Genomic DNA, 20,492 nt, shown 5'->3' with positions numbered 1-20,492 from the left:
TGTGCATATATGAGTGTCAGCTGTGGCTCAGTTGGTAGCACCCTCGACTCTGAGTCAGAAGGTTGTGGGTTCAAGTCCCACTCCAGAGACTTGAGCACAAAAATGTAGGCTGACACTAGGCTGTCGGAGGTGCCGTCTTTCTGACGTAAAAGATCCCAATGCACTATTTCGCAGAAGAGCAGGGGAGTTATCCCCGGAGTCCTGGCCAATATTTATCCCTCAACCAACATCACTAAACACAGATTGTCTGGTCATTATCACATTGCTGTTTGTGGGAGCTTGCTGTGTGTAAATTGGCTGCCGCGTTTCCTACATTACAACAGTGACTACACTTCAAAATGTACTTCATTGGTTGTAAAGTGCTTTGGGATGTCCGGTGGCCGTGAAAGGCGCTATATAAATGCAAGTTTTCTTTTATATTTATAACTTTTATATCTTATTCAAAAATCTTGCATATGGCACATGCACTATTGTAATATGCTATATAAGCATTTCCAGTGGAAATCCCAATGTTAAACTGGCAACACTTAGCTTTAATTAGTAGCTGCCATGTACTAGATGGCATTTTCGTGGCGAATTTCAATCTTAACTGAAAAAATTGACCTGCAATGATTACCTGTCGTGCTGCTAGGTGGCACTGCATTATCTTTTTCCACAAATCACTCAAACTGCTTCCTAAAATAATTTTTGTTTGCCATCTTTTCCTCGGTAACTGAATTTCTAATATGTAAAATAAGGGTTTAAAAAAATGAGATTTCATTTTTCACAATAATGTAATTGAATTTACCCACTGAATTGTCTTTTAAATCCTTCATTACAGTTTGTACTTCTAAACATCAGCCTACCTGGGGTTTGACTGGATATTTTTTACCTTACAACAATTAGAGACAGTTTTCAATCACATCTGTGCATCCTGAGCACGTGCAGTTTGCAGAATCCCCTATCATGCAGTCTATGAAAGAAAGACTTGCATTTATATAGTGCCTTTCACAACATCAAAACATCCCAAAGCACTTCATAACCAATTAAGTACTTTTTTTTGAAGTGTAGGCACTGTTGTAATGTAGGAAATGCACCCAGTCAATTTGCACACAGCAAGGTCCCACAAACAGCAATGAGATAATGAATAGATAAATCTGATTTTGGTGATGTTGATTGAGAGATAAATATTGACCAGGACACCAGGGAGAATTTCCCTGCTCTTCTTTGAAATAGTGCCATGGGATCTTTTATGTCCACCTGAGAGGGCAGACAGGGCTTCGTTTAATGTCTTGTCTGAAAGACAACACGTCTGACAGTGTAGCACTCCCTCAGTACTGTACTGGAGTATCAGCCTAGTCTCTGGAGTGAGATTTGAACCCACAACCTTCTGACTCAGGTGCGAGTGCTGCCACTGAGCAGTTGAATGAGTTCTAGATAGTTTTTCTGGAGCAATATGTTCTAGAACCAACAAGAGAGCAGGCCATACCAGATTTAGTAATAAGTAATGAGCCACACTTAGTTAATAATCTAACAGTAAGGCACCTTTTATCTAACAGTGATCATAATATGGTCAAATTCAATGTTGGGTTTGAAGAGAAATGTAACAGGTAATAATAATCTCTATTTTGGTAAGGTTAATGTTAATGGAATCAGACAGAGACTGACAACAGTAAACTGGTCAAAACTGTTATCAAGTAAAACTAGAGATGAACAGTGGGAGGTATTCAAAAAAGAATTTCGCTTAATACAGGACCAGTATACACCCCTAAGGTACAAGAGCTCTACCTACCAAATAAAACAGCCATGGTTCACAAAAGAGGTGAGAGATAACTTAAAACTAAAGAAAAGAGCGTACAAAAGTGCAAAGAATAGTATAAACCCAGGGAACTGAGAGAAATATAAAGAACAGCAAAGGAAGAAGTAAAGATAATAAGAGCTGCTAAAAGGGAATATGAAAAGAAACTTGCGAGGGATATCAAGATTAACACACACAGTTTTTACAATTATATTAGAAGAAAAATGTTAGTTAAGGGTAATGTGGGCCCTTTAAAAACAGATGGGGTAATATTGCAAATGAAAATAAGGAAATGACTGACTTGTTGAATAATTACTTAGGCCTAGATTTTCAGTGTGCCGTGAGGCGGGCTTTTAGGCGTGCGGGGGGCTAAAATGCCAAAATCGGGGGTCCCGACACCATCCCGCCCAAAACCTGCCTCCACGTAAGTTTCAAAGGAGGCGGTTACCCGCCCCGCACTGGGACCCGCCGACCCGAGGCGGGAAGGGATTAGTGCCAATTAACTGCCTGTTAACAGGCAGTTTTTAGCCTAATCCCTATTTTGAGGGGTGTCGTGTGGGATTCCCGACGGCTCCAAACCATGCCAGGTTAGAGCAGGCGGGCCGTCGGGTTGAAGGACTTGGAGGGGTCGAGATGTCGGTGTTTAGGTGAGTGATGGGTGCATGAGTGCAAAGGTAAGTGTGTTTGGTGTGTCTAAAGTGTGTAAAGAAGTTTAAATTACCTGTACTTACCTTAACAGCCTTTCTCCCTCTAGGCGTCGGGAGTCCATCACTCAGCCGGCACTGAAAGCAGAATGGCCGCGAGCTGTCAAAAGTGATAGCCTTCAGCTTTCATTGCTGGTGAGAATTCTAACTGAGTCTGCGTAGAAGGACTCAGGTTAGAAGTCAGACTGTCAGTGTTTGACAGCTTCAAACAGCTGTGAAACACCGATATTTCATCTGTCAGCATGTCTTGACAGATGAAATTTCAGTCTGTGACGTCACCTGTTGCCGGGTGGTCCTTAATTGGCCTGCACAGCCCGCTAGGCGGGCTCAACAAGGTCAATCAAGGGAAGATCGCGTGGATTGGCCGGACGTCGATGGAGGCGGGACTAAAACCCGAAAGTTGTAGTCCCGCCTCCTTCCCAACTGCTGAATGAAAATCCAACCCTTGTGTCAGTCTTCACAGTAGAGGAAGAGGATAATATACCTGACATTCCAGGGAAACTAATAATGAATCAAGGATTGGACTCACTAAAGTTAACGTAAGCAAGAAAACAATATTAGAAAAAATAATGGCACTAAATAGAGTCATAACGGCACAGAAGGCCATTCAGCCCATCGAGTCCATGCCGGCTCTCTGTAGAGCAATCCAGTCAGTCCAATTCACCGCTCTATCCCCGTAGCCCTGCGAGTTTATTTCCCCCAAGTGTCCATCCAGTCTTCCCTTGAAAACATTGAGTGTCTCCGCTTCCACCACTTCCGTCAGCAGCGAGTTCCAGGTCCTCACTACTCTGCGTAAAAAAGTTTTTCCTCACGTACCCCCTGTATCTCTTGGCCAAAACCTTAAATCTGTGTCCCCTAGTCCTTGTACCATCAATTAGTGGGAACAGCCTTTCCCCGTCTAGCCTATTCAAACCCGTCATAATCTTGTACACCTCTACCAAATCACCCCTCAATCTCGTTTGCTCTAATGAAAACAAATCCAGCTTTTCCAACCTGTCCTTGTAGCTAAGATCCCCCATTCCCGGAACCATTCTGGTAAATCTCCTCTGCACCCTCTCAAGTGCCTTCACATCCTTCCTAAAGTTTGGTGACCAGAACTGGATGCAGTACTCCAGTCGTGGCCTAACCAGCGCTTTATAAAGGTTCAGCATAACTTCTCTACTTTTGTACTCAATAGCTCTATTTATGAAGCCCAAGATCCCATATACTTTGCGAACCACGCTCTCAATATGTCCGACCACCTTCAGGGACTTATGCACATTAGCTCCCAGGTCCCTCTGTCCCTGCACTCTCTTAATGGCACAGTTTTAAAGTGTATATTGCCTCTTTCTGTTCCTTCTGCCAAAATGCATCACCTCACACTTCACTGTATTAAATTCCATCTGCCACTTGTCTGCCCATTCTGCTAGCCTTTCTGTGTCCTGTTGCAGTCGATTGGTATCATCCACACTGTTTGCCACACCCCCAATTTTGGTGTCATCGGCAAATTTAGAAATTCTACTCTGTATTCCAATATCCAGGTCATTTATATATCTCAAAAAAAGCAGTGGCCCCGGCACTGACCCTTGGGGAACACCAGTGTCTACCATCCTCCAGTCTGAAAAACAGCCATTTACCACAACTCACTGTTTTCTGTCCTTAAGCCAATTCCTTATCCAAGCTGCCACTGACCTACCTATTCCATGAGCCTCAATTTTGTTAACCAGCCTTCTATGTGGTACTTTTTCAAACGCCATCCTAAAATCCATGTAGACAACATCCACTGCATTCCTTCATCAGTGCTCCGTTACTTCATCAAAAAATTCAATTAGATTAATCAAACACGATCTGCCTTTTACATTCCGTGTTGGCTCTCCTTAATTAGCTTAAACCTCTCCCAAGTGCCTGTTAATTCTTTCCTTGATTATTGTTTCTAAAACTTTACCCACCACTGATGTTAAACTGACCAGCCTGTAGTTAGACCCTTTCTTGAACAGTGGTGTCACATTTGCCACTTTCCAATCCTCAGGCACCTCCCCCGCATCTAAGGAAGATTGGAAAATTATGGCAAGCCCTTCTGCAATCTCCTCCCCAATTCCCTTTGCAACCTGGGATGCAAGCCATCTGGACCAGGCGACTTATCCACTCTAAGCATACCCAGTCTTTCTAGTACATCCTGTCTATCAATTTTCACCCCTTCCATTGCTTCTACCTTTTCCACTTCTACCGATATTTTGTCAGCTTCCACCTCCTTAGTAAACACTAATACAATGTACTCATTGAGTATTCTAGCCTTGCCCTGCGCCTCTAAGCATATATCACCTTCTTTGTCCCTAATAGGCCCCACCCCGTCTCTTACTACCCGCTTACTGTTTACATGCCAGTAGAAGATTTTTGGGTTCCCTTTTATGTTAACTGCCATTCTACTGTCATATTCTCTCTTTGCCAATCTTATTTTCATATTCACTTCCCTTCTCAACTTATTGTATTTGGTCTGGTTCTCCCTTGAAGAATTCACCTGACATGCATTATACACCCTCTTTTTTTGTTTCATCATCTTCTCTATCTCCCACGTCATCCAAGGAGCCCTCACTTTGGTTCCCTTACCCTTCCCTCTTGTTGGAATGTACCTAGCCTGTACTTGGAACATCTCCTCCTTAAAGATCACCCATTAGGCTGACATATCCCCAGAACCTGATGGTTTCCACCCCAATGTTTTAAAGGAAGTAGGTGAGGAAATTGCAGATGCTTTAGCCATAATCTTCCAAAGCGCTCTCGATTCCGGAATTGTCCCCTTAGATTGCAAAATTGCAAATGTAGCCTATTATTTAACAAAGGTGAGAAAGCAAAACCAGGAAATTATAGACCTGTTTGCCTAACATCTGTTGTGGGGAGGCTATTAGAATCTATAATTAAGGACAGAGTGACTGAGAACTTAGAGGCATTTGAGCTGATTAGAGAGGGACAACATAGATTTGTAAATGGTAGGCCATGTCTAACGAACCTAATTGAATTTTTTGAGGAAGTAACTAAAGAAGTAGACAGGAACATCTATGCATGTAGTTTATTATATGGACTTTCAGAAGGCATTTGATAAAGTTCCACATAAGAGACTGTGAGCTAAAACTAAGGTTTATGAAATTGAAGGCAAATTATTGACCTGCTTAGGAGATTGGTTAGGCGGTAGAAGACTAAGAGTAAGGATAATGGATATGTACTCGAAATGGAAGTAAGTGACTAGTGGTGTCTCACAAGGATCTGTCCTGGGGTCTCAACTATTCACTATATTTATTAATGACTTAGATAACATAATAGAGAGCCATATATCTAAGTTTGCTGATGACACAAAGATAGGTGGCATAGTAAGTAGTGTAGATGGAAGCATAAAATTACATAAAGGTATTGTCAGATTAAGTGAGTGGGCAGAACTGTGGCAGATAGATTTCAATGCAGGTAAGTGTGAGGTCATCCATTTTGGACCCAAAAAGGATAAATTTGAGTTTTTTAAATGGTGAAAAGCTAGAAACAGTGGAGGTCCAAAGCGATTTAGGGATCCATGTACACAGATCGCTAAAATGTAGTGGTCAGGTACAAAAAATAATCCAAAAGGCTAATGGAATGTTAGCCTTTATAACTAGAGGGCTAGAATATAAAAGGGAGGAAGTTTTGCTACAGCTATACAAAGCCCTGGTTAGACCACATCTGGAGTACCACGCCTTAGAAAGGATATATTGGTCTTGGAAGGGGTGCAGCGCAGATTCACCAGCATTTTACCATGGCTCCAAGGGTTAAATTATGAGGAGAAATTACGTAACCTAGGCTTGTATTCTCTGGAATATAGATGGTTAAGGGGTGATTTGATTGCGGTTTTTAGGAGTTTTAAAGGATTTGATAGGGTAGATAGAGAGAAACTTTTTTCGCTGTTGGAGTGTAGGACATAACCTTAAAATAAGACCAGGCCATTCAGGAGAGAAGTTAGGAAACACTTCTTCACGCAAAGTGTGTTAGAAGTGTGGAACGCTCTCCCACAAGAATCAGTCGATGCTAGCCCAATTTATAATGTTAAACCTGAGATCGATAGATTTTTGCTATACAAGGGTATTAAGGGATATGGAGCCAAGGCGGGTAAATGGAGTTAAGGTACAGATCAGCCATGTTCTCAACAATAACAGCTTGCATTTATATAGCGCCTTTAATGGAGTAAAACCTCCCAATGCTCTCATTGAATGGCAGAACAGGCTCGAGGGGCTGAATGGCCTACTCCTGTTCCTGTATTCCCGTCTATGTTCCAAGGCTTATATCTATGCATCAATAGGAGTTGAAGGATAGAAACCTGTGTCCCAGCATCCTGTGAAAATTTGAGTTTCTTTTCTTTTTCCAGAAGACTTTGGAAGAAACTGCAGGTTGAATTTCCAAAGGTTTTAATTCAGACAAATGATGACTTAAATATTCATGTATTAAAAATTTGTGCATTTCTTTAATGAACTCCTCACAGATAAATAATATCTGTGAGAGGCTGCACCCAGGAACAGCAATACCTGTGGTCCTGGTTTTTTTGTTGCCGGTTAGTAAGAAAGTGAAGAGATTGTTTGTAGAGAATGGAATGCTGTTTATTGTCAAACTCTGGCAGCCATTTGTTGCCCGGTTTTGGGTGTTTTTTTCCTGGGTTTTGGATGTTTAAAACCTGGTGTTTGGGTTTTTCACCTCCTAAATGGGGCGTCAGGGATCCCATTGCTAATTTCCTGGTCTATCCCTACCATTTGCAACCACCTGATTACAGGATAGGGCCTCCTGAATCCCAGCCTTCCCTGGAGGGTATAGTAGCTGCTCCTGGGCCTACCTTCTCTGGCTCCGTAATCCCTGCCCCCTTCGTGACTCCCAATCCTCATAACCTCTGATCCCACTGTGACCCACGTCCTAATGTCTACTCCCCAACCCCCCTATCTCTACCCCTACTTTGACTGAGATCAATTGCATTATGAAAAGGTGAAAACCCAGAGGTGCTGAATAAAGTAATTTTTGTGGCTATGTCAGTGTCTTTATATAATACAATAGTGGCTGTGCTGCTCTGCATGTGTGATTTGCACTCGCTGTCTTATCTGAAATATAGTAACACACATACATACACGTACTCCTTGGAAAATAAGGGCTTGAATTTCTAAGCCCCGTGAAGGCGGGTTTGGAGGCGGGAGTGGGGGGAAAATTGCAGAATCGGGGGGCATGAACCCTTCCCGCCTCCATGCCCGTTTCCCAGGAGGCAGGTACTCGACCTGTGCTGGGAGCCGCCTCCCCGAGGCGGGAAGGGGATTAGTGCCAATTAACTGCCTGTTAACAGGTAGTTAACAGGCTGTTTTTGACCTAATCCCTATTTTTAGCCCTAAAGTGTGGGCTGCCCGACGGCTCTAAACCACGTCAAGTTAGCGAGGCGGACCGTTGGACTGAAGGGCTTGGAAGGTTCGAGATGTCTGGTGTTCAGGTGAGTGATGGGTGCATGAGTGCAGAGGGTGACCTCAATTCAAGGACTGGCGAAGAACCAGACTTCACCAATAATCAGGGGAACAACTACATATTCGGGAATAACCACTTTGATATCCCTTCCCATCGATATAGGCATAACTGCGACAAACAGACAAATGCTAACGGAAAATAGCTCCTGCAGCTCTGTCGAAGCCTGGGTCTGTACATTGTCAATGGTAGGTTCATGGGAGACTCCCTAGGAAGATCAACCTATTGCTCACCTCTTGGCTGCAGCACCGTAGACTATATGATTACGGATTTGGACCCATCCTCTTTCAGAGCATTCACAGCCAAACCACAAACAACACTGTCAGACCACAGTCAAATTATTTTGTATCTTAAAAGGACAGAAACAACCAACACAGAAACACAACCCAGTAAGCTGTACAACATCACAAAATCCTACAGATGGGCCAAAAACAGCACGGAAAAATATCAGAAAGCAATTAGCAATCAATCAACTCAAACTCTCTTGGACACCTTTCTGGAAAACATATACACTCACAATAAAGAAGGTGTAAACTGGGCAGTGAATAACCTAAATAATATTTTTGATAATTTGGCAACAATGTCAAACTTGAAAGTTTGCAAGAATAAACCCAAAACAAAAAACTATGAAAAATGGTTTGACCCAGATTGCCATAGCATGAGGAAAAAACTTAGAAAAATATCAAACCAAAAACACAGACAGCCAGAAAATGAGGAATTACGCCTTACTTATTGTCAGGCACTAACACAATACAAAAACACACTCAGAACCAAAAAAGAGCAGTATGTTAAGAATACACTCAGCTCCATTGAGGAATCCATTGATTCCAATTGTTTCTGGGACAACTGGAATACATTACACAAAAAACAACACAACGAATTGGCCATTCAAAACGGAGACACATGGGAAAACCATTTTGAAAAATTATACCAGAAAAACACACTAAGCCCAGAGCAATACCAAATATGCAAAAAACTGGAAAAGCTCGAACTGGTCATAAAAGATAACCAAAACCCGCTAGACTCCATAATAACTGAAAAAGAGCTATTTGGAAAAACTCAAGGACCTGCGACCAGGAAAAGCTTGCGGTGCAGATGGCATCCTAAGCGAGATGATTAAACACACGGACGATAAAATGAAATTGGCTATCCTAAAACTCTTCAACTTGGTTCTGAGTGTCGGTCACTTCCCTGATATCTGGAACAAAGGACTCATAACGCCCATATACAAAGGTGGAGACAAAGTTGACCCAAATAACTGTCGAGGCATCTGTGTAAACAGTAACCTGGGGAAGGTATTCTGTAATATCATAAACAAAAGACTTATAAACTTCCTTGAGGAGCACAATGTCTTGAGTAAAAGCCAAATTGGATTCCTACCAAACTATAGAACATCAGATCATATCTTCACCCTACAGACCCTAATTGACAAACATGTTCATCAAAACAAAAGCAAAATTTTTGCCTGCTTTATAGATTTCCAGAAGGCTTTCGATTCCATCTGGCATGACGGTCTATTCATGAAACTTATTGAAAGTGGTGTAGGGGGAAAAACATATGATGTAATTAAATCAATGTATTCAAACAATAAATGTGCAGTTAAAATTGGAGACAAACAAACAAAGTACTTCCCACAGGGGCGTGGTGTGACGCAGGGCTCGCCCATCTCACCGACACTCTTTAATATTTACATAAATGAATTGGCAAAACTACTTGAACAATCTACAGCACCCGGCCTCACCCTATATGAATCCAAGGTTAAATTCCTCCTCTATGCAGATGACCTGGTTCTGCTGTCACCAACTAAGGAGGGTCTACAGCTAGAGTCGTACTGTCAGACCTGGGCCCTGACAATAAACCCCCAAAAAACCAAAGTCCTTGTGTTCCAGCAAAAATCCAGACATCAGGGACCCAGAATAAATTTCACACTAGGAACAACTAAAATTGAACAAACCACTAACTACACATACTTGGGCTTAAAAATCAGTTCTATGGGAAATTTTCATCTGGCTGTGAATGAACTGAAAGAGAAAGCAAGAAGGGCTTTCTATGCCATTAAAAAATCAATCCAAATAGAAATCCCAATTAGCATTTGGCTCAAAATTTTCAAATCAGTAATTGAACCAATTGCACTCTATGGCAGTGAGGTGTGGGGACTGCTAACACAACAAGAATTTGCAAAATGGGACAAACACCCAATTGAGATCCTACATGCAGAATTCTGTAAAAGTATCCTCTGGACTCAAAGGAAAACCGTAAACAATGCATGCAGGGCAGAACTAGGTCAATATCCATTAATAATTACTATCCAAAAAAGAGCCACCAAATTTTGGAAACACCTAAAAATGAGCAACCCTGAAATGCCAAGAGAGGATCATAAAGAAGAATACCCTCAGTCAACTAGTCCTGGGACTCAGTGAAGTAACTACTAACACTGCTAACAATAACCAGCCCCAGGACAGTGACATCGTAGCACAGAGAATTCGACCCAACACAATTGTCACTGAGCAAAAGGAAAAATATCTGTCATATTGGACAGAAACAACAAAAACCCAAAACAAACTCAATTGCTACTTGGCCCTAAACAGACAATACAACATGGCTGAATACCTGACCACAGTAAAAGATAGCAAATTGAGAAAAACCTTGACTATGTACAGACTTAGTGAGCATAGCCTGGCTATCGAAAAAGGCAGACACAGACAGACCTGGCTGCCAAGAGAGAACAGGATGTGCTCTCACTGCAGTCAGGGAGTGGTGGAGACAGAGATGCACTTCCTCACAGCTTGTGGAAAATATCAGGGCATAAGGGAGAATTTCTACCCAAAATTCACAAAAATATGCCCTGAATTCAGAAATTTGAATGACGACCAAAAACTCCCATACCTACTAGGGGAGCAGAGAAATTGTGTAACCTTAGCGGCACACTATGTTACAGCTTGCCATAAACAGAGGGACAACCATTAAATCTAAGAAAAGAGTATATACAAATTATATGAATGTATATTTATACACTCAGGGATATATCTGTTTATACACTGTATGGATAGATCTGCGTTTATGTGTTCAACCATAAATGTTTTTCGATGCTTTGGCAACATAAGATGTACCTTGTCATGCCAATAAAGCGATTTGAATAGAAATTGAATTGAAAGTGTGTTTGGTGTGTGTAAAGTGTTTAAATAAGTTTTACTTACCTTTACTTACTAATGCAGCCTTCCTTCCTTCAGGTCTCGGGAGTCCCTCATCTCACCGGCACAGAAAGCAGAATGACCGCGAGCTGTCAAAAGTTGCAGCCTCTGCTTTCTGTTCTGGAGAGATTTCTAACTGAGTCTGTGGAGAAGGACTCAAGTTAGAAGTCAGATTGTCAGTGTTTGACAGCTTAACAGAGCTGTCAGACGCTGATATTTCATCTGTCAAAAGCTCTTGACAGATGAAATGTCAGTCCCTGATGTCACCTGTAACCGGGTGTCCCTTAATTGGCCTGCTGAGCCCGCTGGGTGGGCTCAACAAGATCAATCAAGGGAAAATCGTGTGGGTTGGCCACAAATCGATGGAGGCGGGACTACAACCCAAAAAGTGGGAGTCCCGCCTCCATCACATCCCCATTGACAAATTCCAGCCCTAAGTGTCTAAATGGCGTAGAGGTTCTAGGGGTACACGTGCACAAATCATTAAAAGTCGCAACACAAGTTAAAAAGGCCATAAAAATGCACTGGGGTTCATTTATAGAGGAATAGAATTGAAAAGCAGGGAAGTTATGTTAAACTTGTATAGAAACTTGGTTAGACCATACTTGGAGTACTCTGTAAGGAGAAACTTCTTTACCCAGAGAGTGGTTAGAATGTGGAACCTGCTACCACAGGGAGTAGTTGAGGCAAATAGCATAGATGCCTTTAAGGGGAAGCTCGGTAAGTATGTGAGGGAGAAAGGAATAGAAGGATATGCAGATAGGATTAGATGAAGTAGGGTGGGAGGTGGCTCGTATGGAGCATAAACACCAGCACAGACCAGTTGAGCTGACTGGCCTGTTTCTGTGCTGTAAATTTTATGTTCTAGGATGGTTAAGTCTTCCTATTTAGAAAAAATGTAGTGAGGCAGTGTTGGACAGTATAGTATGTGTGCGCAATGCCTGTCAGCTTCTCTGTGGAACGTTGTACACAAGGTGTTCTTTCTTTCACTGCCCAGTTCTGTTTTAATAGCAGCGCTATTGAGAGACAGGCAGGAGCAGCAAGCTTACTGATTGTGGTTTATTGTATTGATAGCTGCTTGTGGACAAAGCTGCCAGCTACCCGATTGAGAACCCACAGCCGGCTCTTTCTGAGAACTGAAACAGCAGTTCCTTCTACATGCGATGTTGTATGTATTTTTTTTAGAGCAGTGGCGTTGGAAAAATGCCTTTAATTGATGGTAATTATTGAGTGTATGCTTTAAATGGAATACTGGTCCTGTAGCAGAAGTTCCTTTTTATTCTGTTGCTGCTCCGGAGTCCCAGCAGTGCACATGAAACTGCAGGCTGCTGTGGATGAATTTTGATGCTGTTCTGCCCCATAGTCTGTGGACTGCCGATAAGTTTCCTGTGTTTGCTGCAGGTTGTCACTGTTGCCCTGCGGGGATTGAATTTGTTTTCACGGTACCCTGTTCGGACTGCAGTCGCAGGCTGTGCTATTCGCTGGGATCTCGGCAGGAGCGGTTGCGGTGACTGCGATCATTGCTGAAGTGTGCTGAGGACTGCGTTTCTGTATTGCAGTGTGCTAACCTCTCTAATCAATAGCAAACACAGCATTCTAATACTGTAACCCAGGCAACGGGCACACATTGCCTGCTGATAGGCCAGCTCTGAGAGGAACGCTGGATTGGTGGATTGCAGAAGGTGGCCATGAAGTGGTGGGTTTTAATGTTGATTTGTTCCAAATAGGGGAGCAATAGGATAGCAGGTACATCTCCGACACTGCACTGCAGCTTGGGATCGTCGTATGCTGTGGCTGAAGGGGGAGCAGTTTGTCTAATGATGGATGGGAGGGTGCTGAATAAATAGGCCGATGTGATGCACACTGGCTGGCTGTAAGGAACCTGCTGTGTGGTTGAGACACATTCAAATACACAGTCCACTGCTGAGACTCTCTCTATAGAAACTGCAGGTTGCCGTCTTTTGTGTTACCGACGGGGAAAAAACCTGGAGTTGTGCGCTTGATGTATGACAAATTTGTGTTGATGATGGGATCAGTGGATGCCGGCAGCTGATGCAGGAGCTGTGAGCAGCGTTTCACTGCAGACCTTGGGATGGAAACACGGACAGAGGGGGAGAGGCGGTCATCATCGCAGCATCTCTTTGTCACTGTTGAGGGGACACCAGGACATCACTCATTGTGTGAGAATATTAACGGATGGGAAATGGAGGCTTTGCAGCAGGTAAGAGCTGTGTATGTCAAAGACTGGAATGCAGATGTGTCTGAGAGACAGCTCTATGTCACATGGTTTACTATAGGGTTTGAACTGAGTGCGACTGACTGTCCCAGCTGCAGGGGACTGCGCAAAGCATGTCTGAAGCAGACTTGCCAGGCAGTGGGGCAAATTCAGCTGAAAGTGACTGCTTTCTTGTTCCTTTCCAGGAGGAGACTGTTTGAGATCCACAATTAGGAAACCATTGCAGAACTGTGGGAGTATTTTTTCATCAAAATTTTTTTTAAAACTGAAAGTGCAGTGGTTTCTTCACAAAATACTGCGGCTGGCTGTTTAGAACGCTGCTGACCCTTTAAAGCAAGTGTTACGGAATCATTTCTGCCAATTAGATTTTATTTTACAAGTGAACTGAAGGGTATTGAACAGTGTAAAGTGTGTGCTGAATCACACTGCAGTGTGCCAGTGAAAGCAGGCCAACAGCTTTGGGTTAGCACAGAATGGACAGAAGCTCAAGATGTTCAATGTGTGGATATCGGTCTCTGGCCATTCTGTGGTTTTGTGTGTGCTTTTGCTTTTGTTATTTTTTTCTATTGCTGATGATGTAGATTCAGACAGGTAATGGTCCTCACCTGTCCCAATTAAAGAGCACTGTTTCTTTTTGATACGAGTGTGTTGTGCAGCAATATGTAGAGCAGACGATAATCCAACAATGTGGTTTCCGTTGTAGTGATGCGTGTAATTGTAAAATGTGATGCTGTAATTATGACAGCCATTGCAGCCCGAAATGGGATGAAGAGGAACTGAAAAGAGCCCTTTCACTGTCATTAACACAAGGCTTGTGCAGGAGGAATGTCCAGAGAGATAACACTGCGCAGCATGTTAACCAATTGATTAGCTGTATATCACAATGCACTTTGAAAATGGTACTGTCAAGAAATCTGGTGGTATTCTTAAGATCTTAATGTATGTTGTGCGTTATATACTATATATACATACACTATGCTATTTCTTGGTAATTAACTGCAGATTAAATTTGGTAGACCTATAATGATCATATCACAATATAATCCTTCAGTGTGGAGTTTATCAAGCATCAGCTGGATAGAATATCGTAGCCATTGATATGTTCCTATAGATTTTTGTCAACTAAAGGTATTAAGGGATATGGGGCAAAGGTGGGTCTAAGGAGTTAGGTCACAGATCAGCCATGATCTCATTGAATGGTGGAACAGGCTCGAGGGGCTAAATGGCCTACTGTTCCTATGTTCCTATATCTGCTTTGACACATGCCCTTGACAAAAGAAGTGATGTCCGAAGAAAATTAACTGATCAAAACAGTCCCCTCAAAACCTCTCTGTATTTGTGATACTTGCTATTATACATTGGAGCTTCACTTCTGCACTTCATGATAGCAACTGAACTCCTTGATTACAGCACTCAGACAATCAGTTACTTTCTATATATTACTGACACTATACTTGAAGAGAATTATATATAGATATATTTATATTGTGTGTCCATTAGGGTATCTGTCCTTTCTGCATTAATCTTGTATTTATTTGAGTGCTTAAGTGCAGCATATGTGTTTGAGCTGTAGGGCAGAAATTGTGAGACTCTGCTGCCAGCACGGAGCCTTGCTTAAAAAAAAACGACTATGAGATGCCAAATTGGGGCTCAGTGTTGTTGCCCCATTTCCGACTCATGCTTGTGATAGTAAAGCTCCATGCCAGCAGTGCAGCATCACAATTTCTGTCCTGTGGTCTCTGTCCAGTCCCATCAGTATCCTCCTGTCATATCTTGCAGTCTCCTGTTCTTACAGTGCACTGCAGTTGTGTGGTTTATTGCATACATTATGCAGCTTCTTAAACAAGGCAATACCGATGGATTTATGAGTGGTGACGGCCCTTCGCTCTGTGTCTGGTGAGAGCACTCCCTGGGGATGTGTGTATACTGTATCTTTTTCTGCTGAATGAAATGAGGTAAATCGAGCTGGCTTAAGTGTGCTCGGAGGAAGCATTGCAATATAGTTATTGGTCTGAGGTTTTTTAATGCTATCGAGGAACATATGTACACACTTCTATGGGGGCATATGTGGCTGTGTGTGTGTTGCTGGAAGTGTTAATGCTACCAGACTTCTCTCACAATTCATAAACACATGATTTACATCCAGATATGCCTTTATGTATTGCAGTACAGGTCTCTATTGTAACAAATTTCAGTAGTATCCCCTTAAAGGCATTCTCTTCCTCCCCTCGCCATGCACTGAGTGAGTTACCGCTTGTCCACTCGTCGTTAAGCTGATAATGTTGGGGAGTAAATCAAATCAGAGCTGCCATTCCCTTTAAATGATGGATATTAACACAGAGTTTTAATCCCTGCACTGTACAGATATAGGTGAGTTTACTTGGATGTAACTGTGTGCTCTGGTCATATCCTTTACCCTAATGTGCTTTATGTTAACCAACTTTAAAGATTGGTAAGCAAGCTAATTGCCCTTGAGAAGGTAATGTCTGCAGGTGTTTTGGAGTAGAGCGTATATCTGTTATTAAAAATCTTGGGTTTGCATGCACTTTCTGTCACCTTTTTCCACGATTTGGATGATCAGCCATGATCTCATTGAATGGCGGAGCAGGCTCGAGGGGCCGAATGGCCTACTCCTGCTCCTATCTTCTATGTTTCTATGTATAAACTCCCATGTCCACATTTCTAGTGGAAACTGCCTGTGTAAACTTGTCTCACTGTAATTGCAGTCTCCCACCAGTGGAGATGCTGCAGTGTCGCTACTGACAGGAGGGTGAAATTACAGCATAACAAGTTTTCATAACCAATTTCTATTATAAATGTAGACGTAGTAATTTATTACATAGACTTACATAGAATTTACAGCACAGAAACAAGCCATTCGGCCTAATTGGTCTGTGCTGGTGTTTATGCTCCATACGAGCCAACTCCCACCCTACTTCATCTAACATGATCTGCATATCCTTCATGTACTTATCTAGCTTCCCCTTAAAAGCATATATGCTATTCGCCTCAACTACTCCATGTGGTAGCAAGATCCACATTCTAACCACTCTCTGGCTGAAGAATTTCTCCTGACTTCTCTATTGGATTTATTAGTGACTATCTTAAAATTATGGCCCCTAGTTTTGGATTCCCCCCTCCAACCCCCACAAGTGAAAACATCTCTATGTTTTTTTTATTTGTTTGTGGGATGTGGCCGTCACTGGCTAGGCCAGCATTTATTGCCCATCCCTAATTGCCCTTGAGAAGGTGGTGGTGAGCTGCTTTCTTGAACCGCTGCAGTCCGTGTGGTGAAGGTACTCCCACAGTGCTGTTAGGTAAAGTTTTCCAGAATTTTGTCCCAGCAATGATGAAGGATCGGCGATATACTTCTAAGTCAAGATGGTGTGTGGCTTGGAGGGGAAACTTGGAGGTGGTGGTGTTCCCATGCGTCTGCTGCCCTTGTCCTTCTAGGTGGAAGAGGTCGCAGGTTTGGGAGGTGCTGCCAAAGAAGCCTTGGCGAGTTGCTGCAGTGCATGTTGTAGATGGTACACACTGCAGCCACGGTACGCCAGTGGTGGAAGGAGTGAATGTTTAAGGTGGTAGATGGGGTGCCAATCAAGCCGGCTGCTTTCTCCTGGATGGTGTTGAGCTTCTTGAGTGTTGTTGGAGCTGCACTCATCCAGGCAAGTGGAGAGTATTCCATCACACTCCTTACTTGTGTCTTGTAGATGGTGGAAAGGCTTTGGGGAGTCAGGAGGTGAGACACTCGCCACAGAATACCTAGCCTCTGACCTGCTGTTGTTGCCACAGTATTTATGTGGCTGGTCCAGTTAAGTTTCTGGTCAATAGTGACCCCCAGGATGTTGATGGTTGGGGAATTCGGCAATAGTAATGCCGTTGAATGTCAAGGGGCGGTGGTTAGACTCTCGCTTGTTGGAGATAGTCATTGCCTGGCACTGTGATGCAAATGTTACCTGCCACTTATCAGCCCAAGCCTGAACGTCGCACAGGTCTTGTTGTATGCGGGCATGGACTGCTTCATTATCTGAGGAGTTGCGAATGGCACTGAACACTGTGCAGTCATCAGCGAACATTCCCATTTCTGACCTTATGTTGGAGGGAAGGCCATTGATGAAGCAGCTGAAGATGGTTGGGCCTAGGACACTGCCCTGAGGGACTCCTGCAGCGATGTCTTGGGGCTGTGATGATTGACCTGCAGTCACCACAACCATCTTCCTTTGTGCTAGGTATGACTCCAGCCAGTGGAGATTACTCTATTAAACCCCTTCATACTCTTAAGGCCCTCTATTAAGTCACCTCTCAGATGTCTCTTTTCTAGAGAAAACAGCTCCAGCCTATTCAGTCTTTCATGATAGTTGAAACCTCTCAGTTCTGGTATCATCCTTGTAAATATTTTTTGCACCTTCTCCAGTGCTTCTATATCCTTTTTATAATATGGAGACCAGAACTGTATGCAGTACTCCAAGTGTGGTCTATCTAACCAAGGTTCTATACAAGTTTAACTTAACTTCCCTGCTTTTCAATTCTATTCGTCTAGAAATTAACCCTAGTGCTTTGTTTGCATTTTTCATGGTCTTGTTAACTTGCGTTGCTACTTTTAATGATTTGTGAACGTGTACCCCTAGATCACTTTGCTCCTCTACCCCATTTAGACACTCATATTCCAACGAGTATGTGGCCTCCTTATTTCTCCTACCAAAATGCACCACCTCACATTTATCTATATTAAAATTCATTTGCCATTTACACACCCATTCTGCAAGTTTATTAATGTCTACTTGTAGTTTGTCGCAGTCTTCCACAGTATTAACTATGCCCCCAATTTGGTGTCATTTGCAAATTTTAAAATTCCAATTCTCAAGCCCAATCATTTATGTAAATGGTGAACAGCTTTGGTCCCAGCACCAATCCCTGTGGAATGTCATGTCTCATCTTCCACCATTCTGAGTAACTACCTTTAACCCCTAATCTCTGTTTTGCTTTTGTAGCCAGCTAATTATCCATTCTGCTACTTGTCACCTGACTCCATATACTCTGACCTTAGCCATGTGTCTATCTACTATGTGGTACCTTATCGAAGGCCTTTTGAAAATCCAAGTATATTACATCTGCTACATTACTCTTGTCTACTCTTTCTGTTACTTCTTCAAAGAATTCAATAAGATTGGTTAAGCATGACTTTCCCTTTTGAAATCTGTCTTGACTATTATATTTTCTGTTTCTAGATTTTTTTATGACATCTTTGAGTAAAGTTTCATAGTTCCCTGTACTTGTTCTTTCTCCCTTTTTAAATATAGGAATAACATTAGCTGTCCTCGTGTCCTCTGGCACTATACTGTTTTCTAATGATTTTTTATAAATATGTAATAGTGCCTCTACTATCTTTTCCCTAGCGTCTTTTAGTATGCGTGAATGCAATCCATTAGGACCAAGGGTTTTATCCTCTCTAAGTTTAACTTAGTTTACCAATTATCTCCCCCCTTTCAATCTTATATGTCTTGATATAATTTTTGATCTCTTCTTCTAATGTCACTTCCACCCTGTTAGTCTCACTGATAAATACTGAGGCAAAGTAATTATTCAATATTTCTGCCATTTGTCTGTCATTACCTGTGAGTTTATCTTGTGCATCCCTTAGTAGCCCTATCCCTATCCTGATTTTCCTTTTGTTATTTACGTGTCTGTAGAATACTTTACTATTTCTTTTTATATTCTTTGATAATTTAATTTTGTAGTTCCTTTTTGCTTTCCTAATGTTTTTTGAGTTCTCTCTTAATCTCCTCGTATTCTCTTTTGTCATCCTCTCCTTTATTTTCTATGTAATTATAATTGAAATATAAAAATAAAGACAGAATGTATTACTTTAAATTGGGGACTGAATTGTGTCTGCGCATTTTGGCCTAATTATCCCTTGCCCCTCTCACCTTGTTTCAGCTGAAGACTTCTTTGTCGTGACTCCCTGTGCGCAATGCCACAGGAGATCGACTATTGTATTTTAAATTTGTGTGGCTAGAAGTATGGACTGGCTACCAGAATGTCTACTTACAAGCTGGTCATATTACAAGAGCTTCATTGGTTCCCAGAAAGTGAAGCCTTTCAATTTTGGAAGAATTCATGGAATTACGAAGAGTGTACAGCACAGAAACAGGTCCATTCGGCCCATGCCGGTGTTTATGCCCCACACGAGTCTCCTCCCACTCTACTTCAGCTAACCCTATCAACATACCATTCATGATCTACTTCAGCGTGTCAGATAGTAGCAGAAACAACCCTTTGATCGCTGTGCCCTAATAGCACAGATATTAGGCATATGAAAGGATCAAACTAACATAGTGAAAGCCACGCTGCAAGTGTGACTGGTCAGTTCCAAAATGCTATCTTGGAAGCTTGGGTACTCAAATAGTTAGGATCATGTCAACCGGTTAGCTACTGTAGGTGAGGATTATAGCTCCATATCATTGCATTTCCATTTGCATTGTGTATTGCGGGATAAGCGACCAATATTGGGAAGCTGCTGTTAAACTACTTGTACATAAATGATGACAGTGCTGCTTACATGACTATATTTCTTATATTTTTAAAAACACATTGTCCTACTACAGGAGATAAGCTGTTGCAGTTCAAACATGCCGCAGGAGCCAATTTTAAGCAATTTTGATTTGAGTGAGTAGCTTAAAAGACCTACCTGAAAACGGCCCAGTTACAGCCATTGCCCTTAACCAGTACCATTAATCGAAAACTGGAATAACCTGTGAGTTTCAGTGCCAGCCCACACACTTTTGATATCTATCAATAATGGAGAATCAATTCACAATCCTTACACACACTGCAAACTCTAGTAGCAAATTAATGGCCTTCATTCTCTTATTTATCCTAATCTGCCTTCATTAAAACAGCTAAGTTTTAACCCTTTGTTACTGAGTAAGTATGACACCTCAGTGTCCCAGTGCAAATACCCTACTCACTGAACCTCCGTCTGAATGTCTTGGATGCGAGTCCCTTTCTCCTCTGTATGTTCCAGGTGTGAATGTACCTCCCCCAAATGTCCAGAGTGTGAATCTCCCCTGCTGACCTTATCTCCTCTGAATGTCCTAGGT

The 20,492-nt window shown here is 42.3% G+C and overlaps 1 protein-coding gene across 12 annotated transcripts in view; it reads left to right on the top strand.

Moving 5' to 3' along the window:
* The window catches only part of tspoap1 (TSPO associated protein 1), a 333,678-nt gene that overhangs the window by 87,186 nt on the left and 226,000 nt on the right, over positions 1-20,492 (top strand). For 4 of the 12 annotated variants that reach the window (XM_085964436.1, XM_085964445.1, XM_085964435.1 and 1 more), the window contains exon 1: positions 12,875-13,377. The exons of 2 other annotated variants lie outside the window; for them this stretch is intronic. In XM_085964436.1, coding sequence (XP_085820562.1) covers positions 13,249-13,377 — 129 coding nt within the window. In that variant the 5' untranslated portion in view covers positions 12,875-13,248. Of the gene's footprint in view, positions 1-12,871; positions 13,378-20,492 lie in introns of those variants that run through there. 6 more of the 12 variants (XM_085964443.1, XM_085964444.1, XM_085964440.1 and 3 more) reach the window with 4 other exon arrangements.

Source organism: Somniosus microcephalus, chromosome 22 (genome assembly GCF_052327205.1).
Source record: "Somniosus microcephalus isolate GS21.2 chromosome 22, FLI_Smic_1.0, whole genome shotgun sequence".
NCBI classification, from domain to species: Eukaryota; Metazoa; Chordata; class Chondrichthyes; order Squaliformes; family Somniosidae; genus Somniosus; species Somniosus microcephalus.
This window is presented reverse-complemented; position numbering and strand designations above follow the sequence as displayed.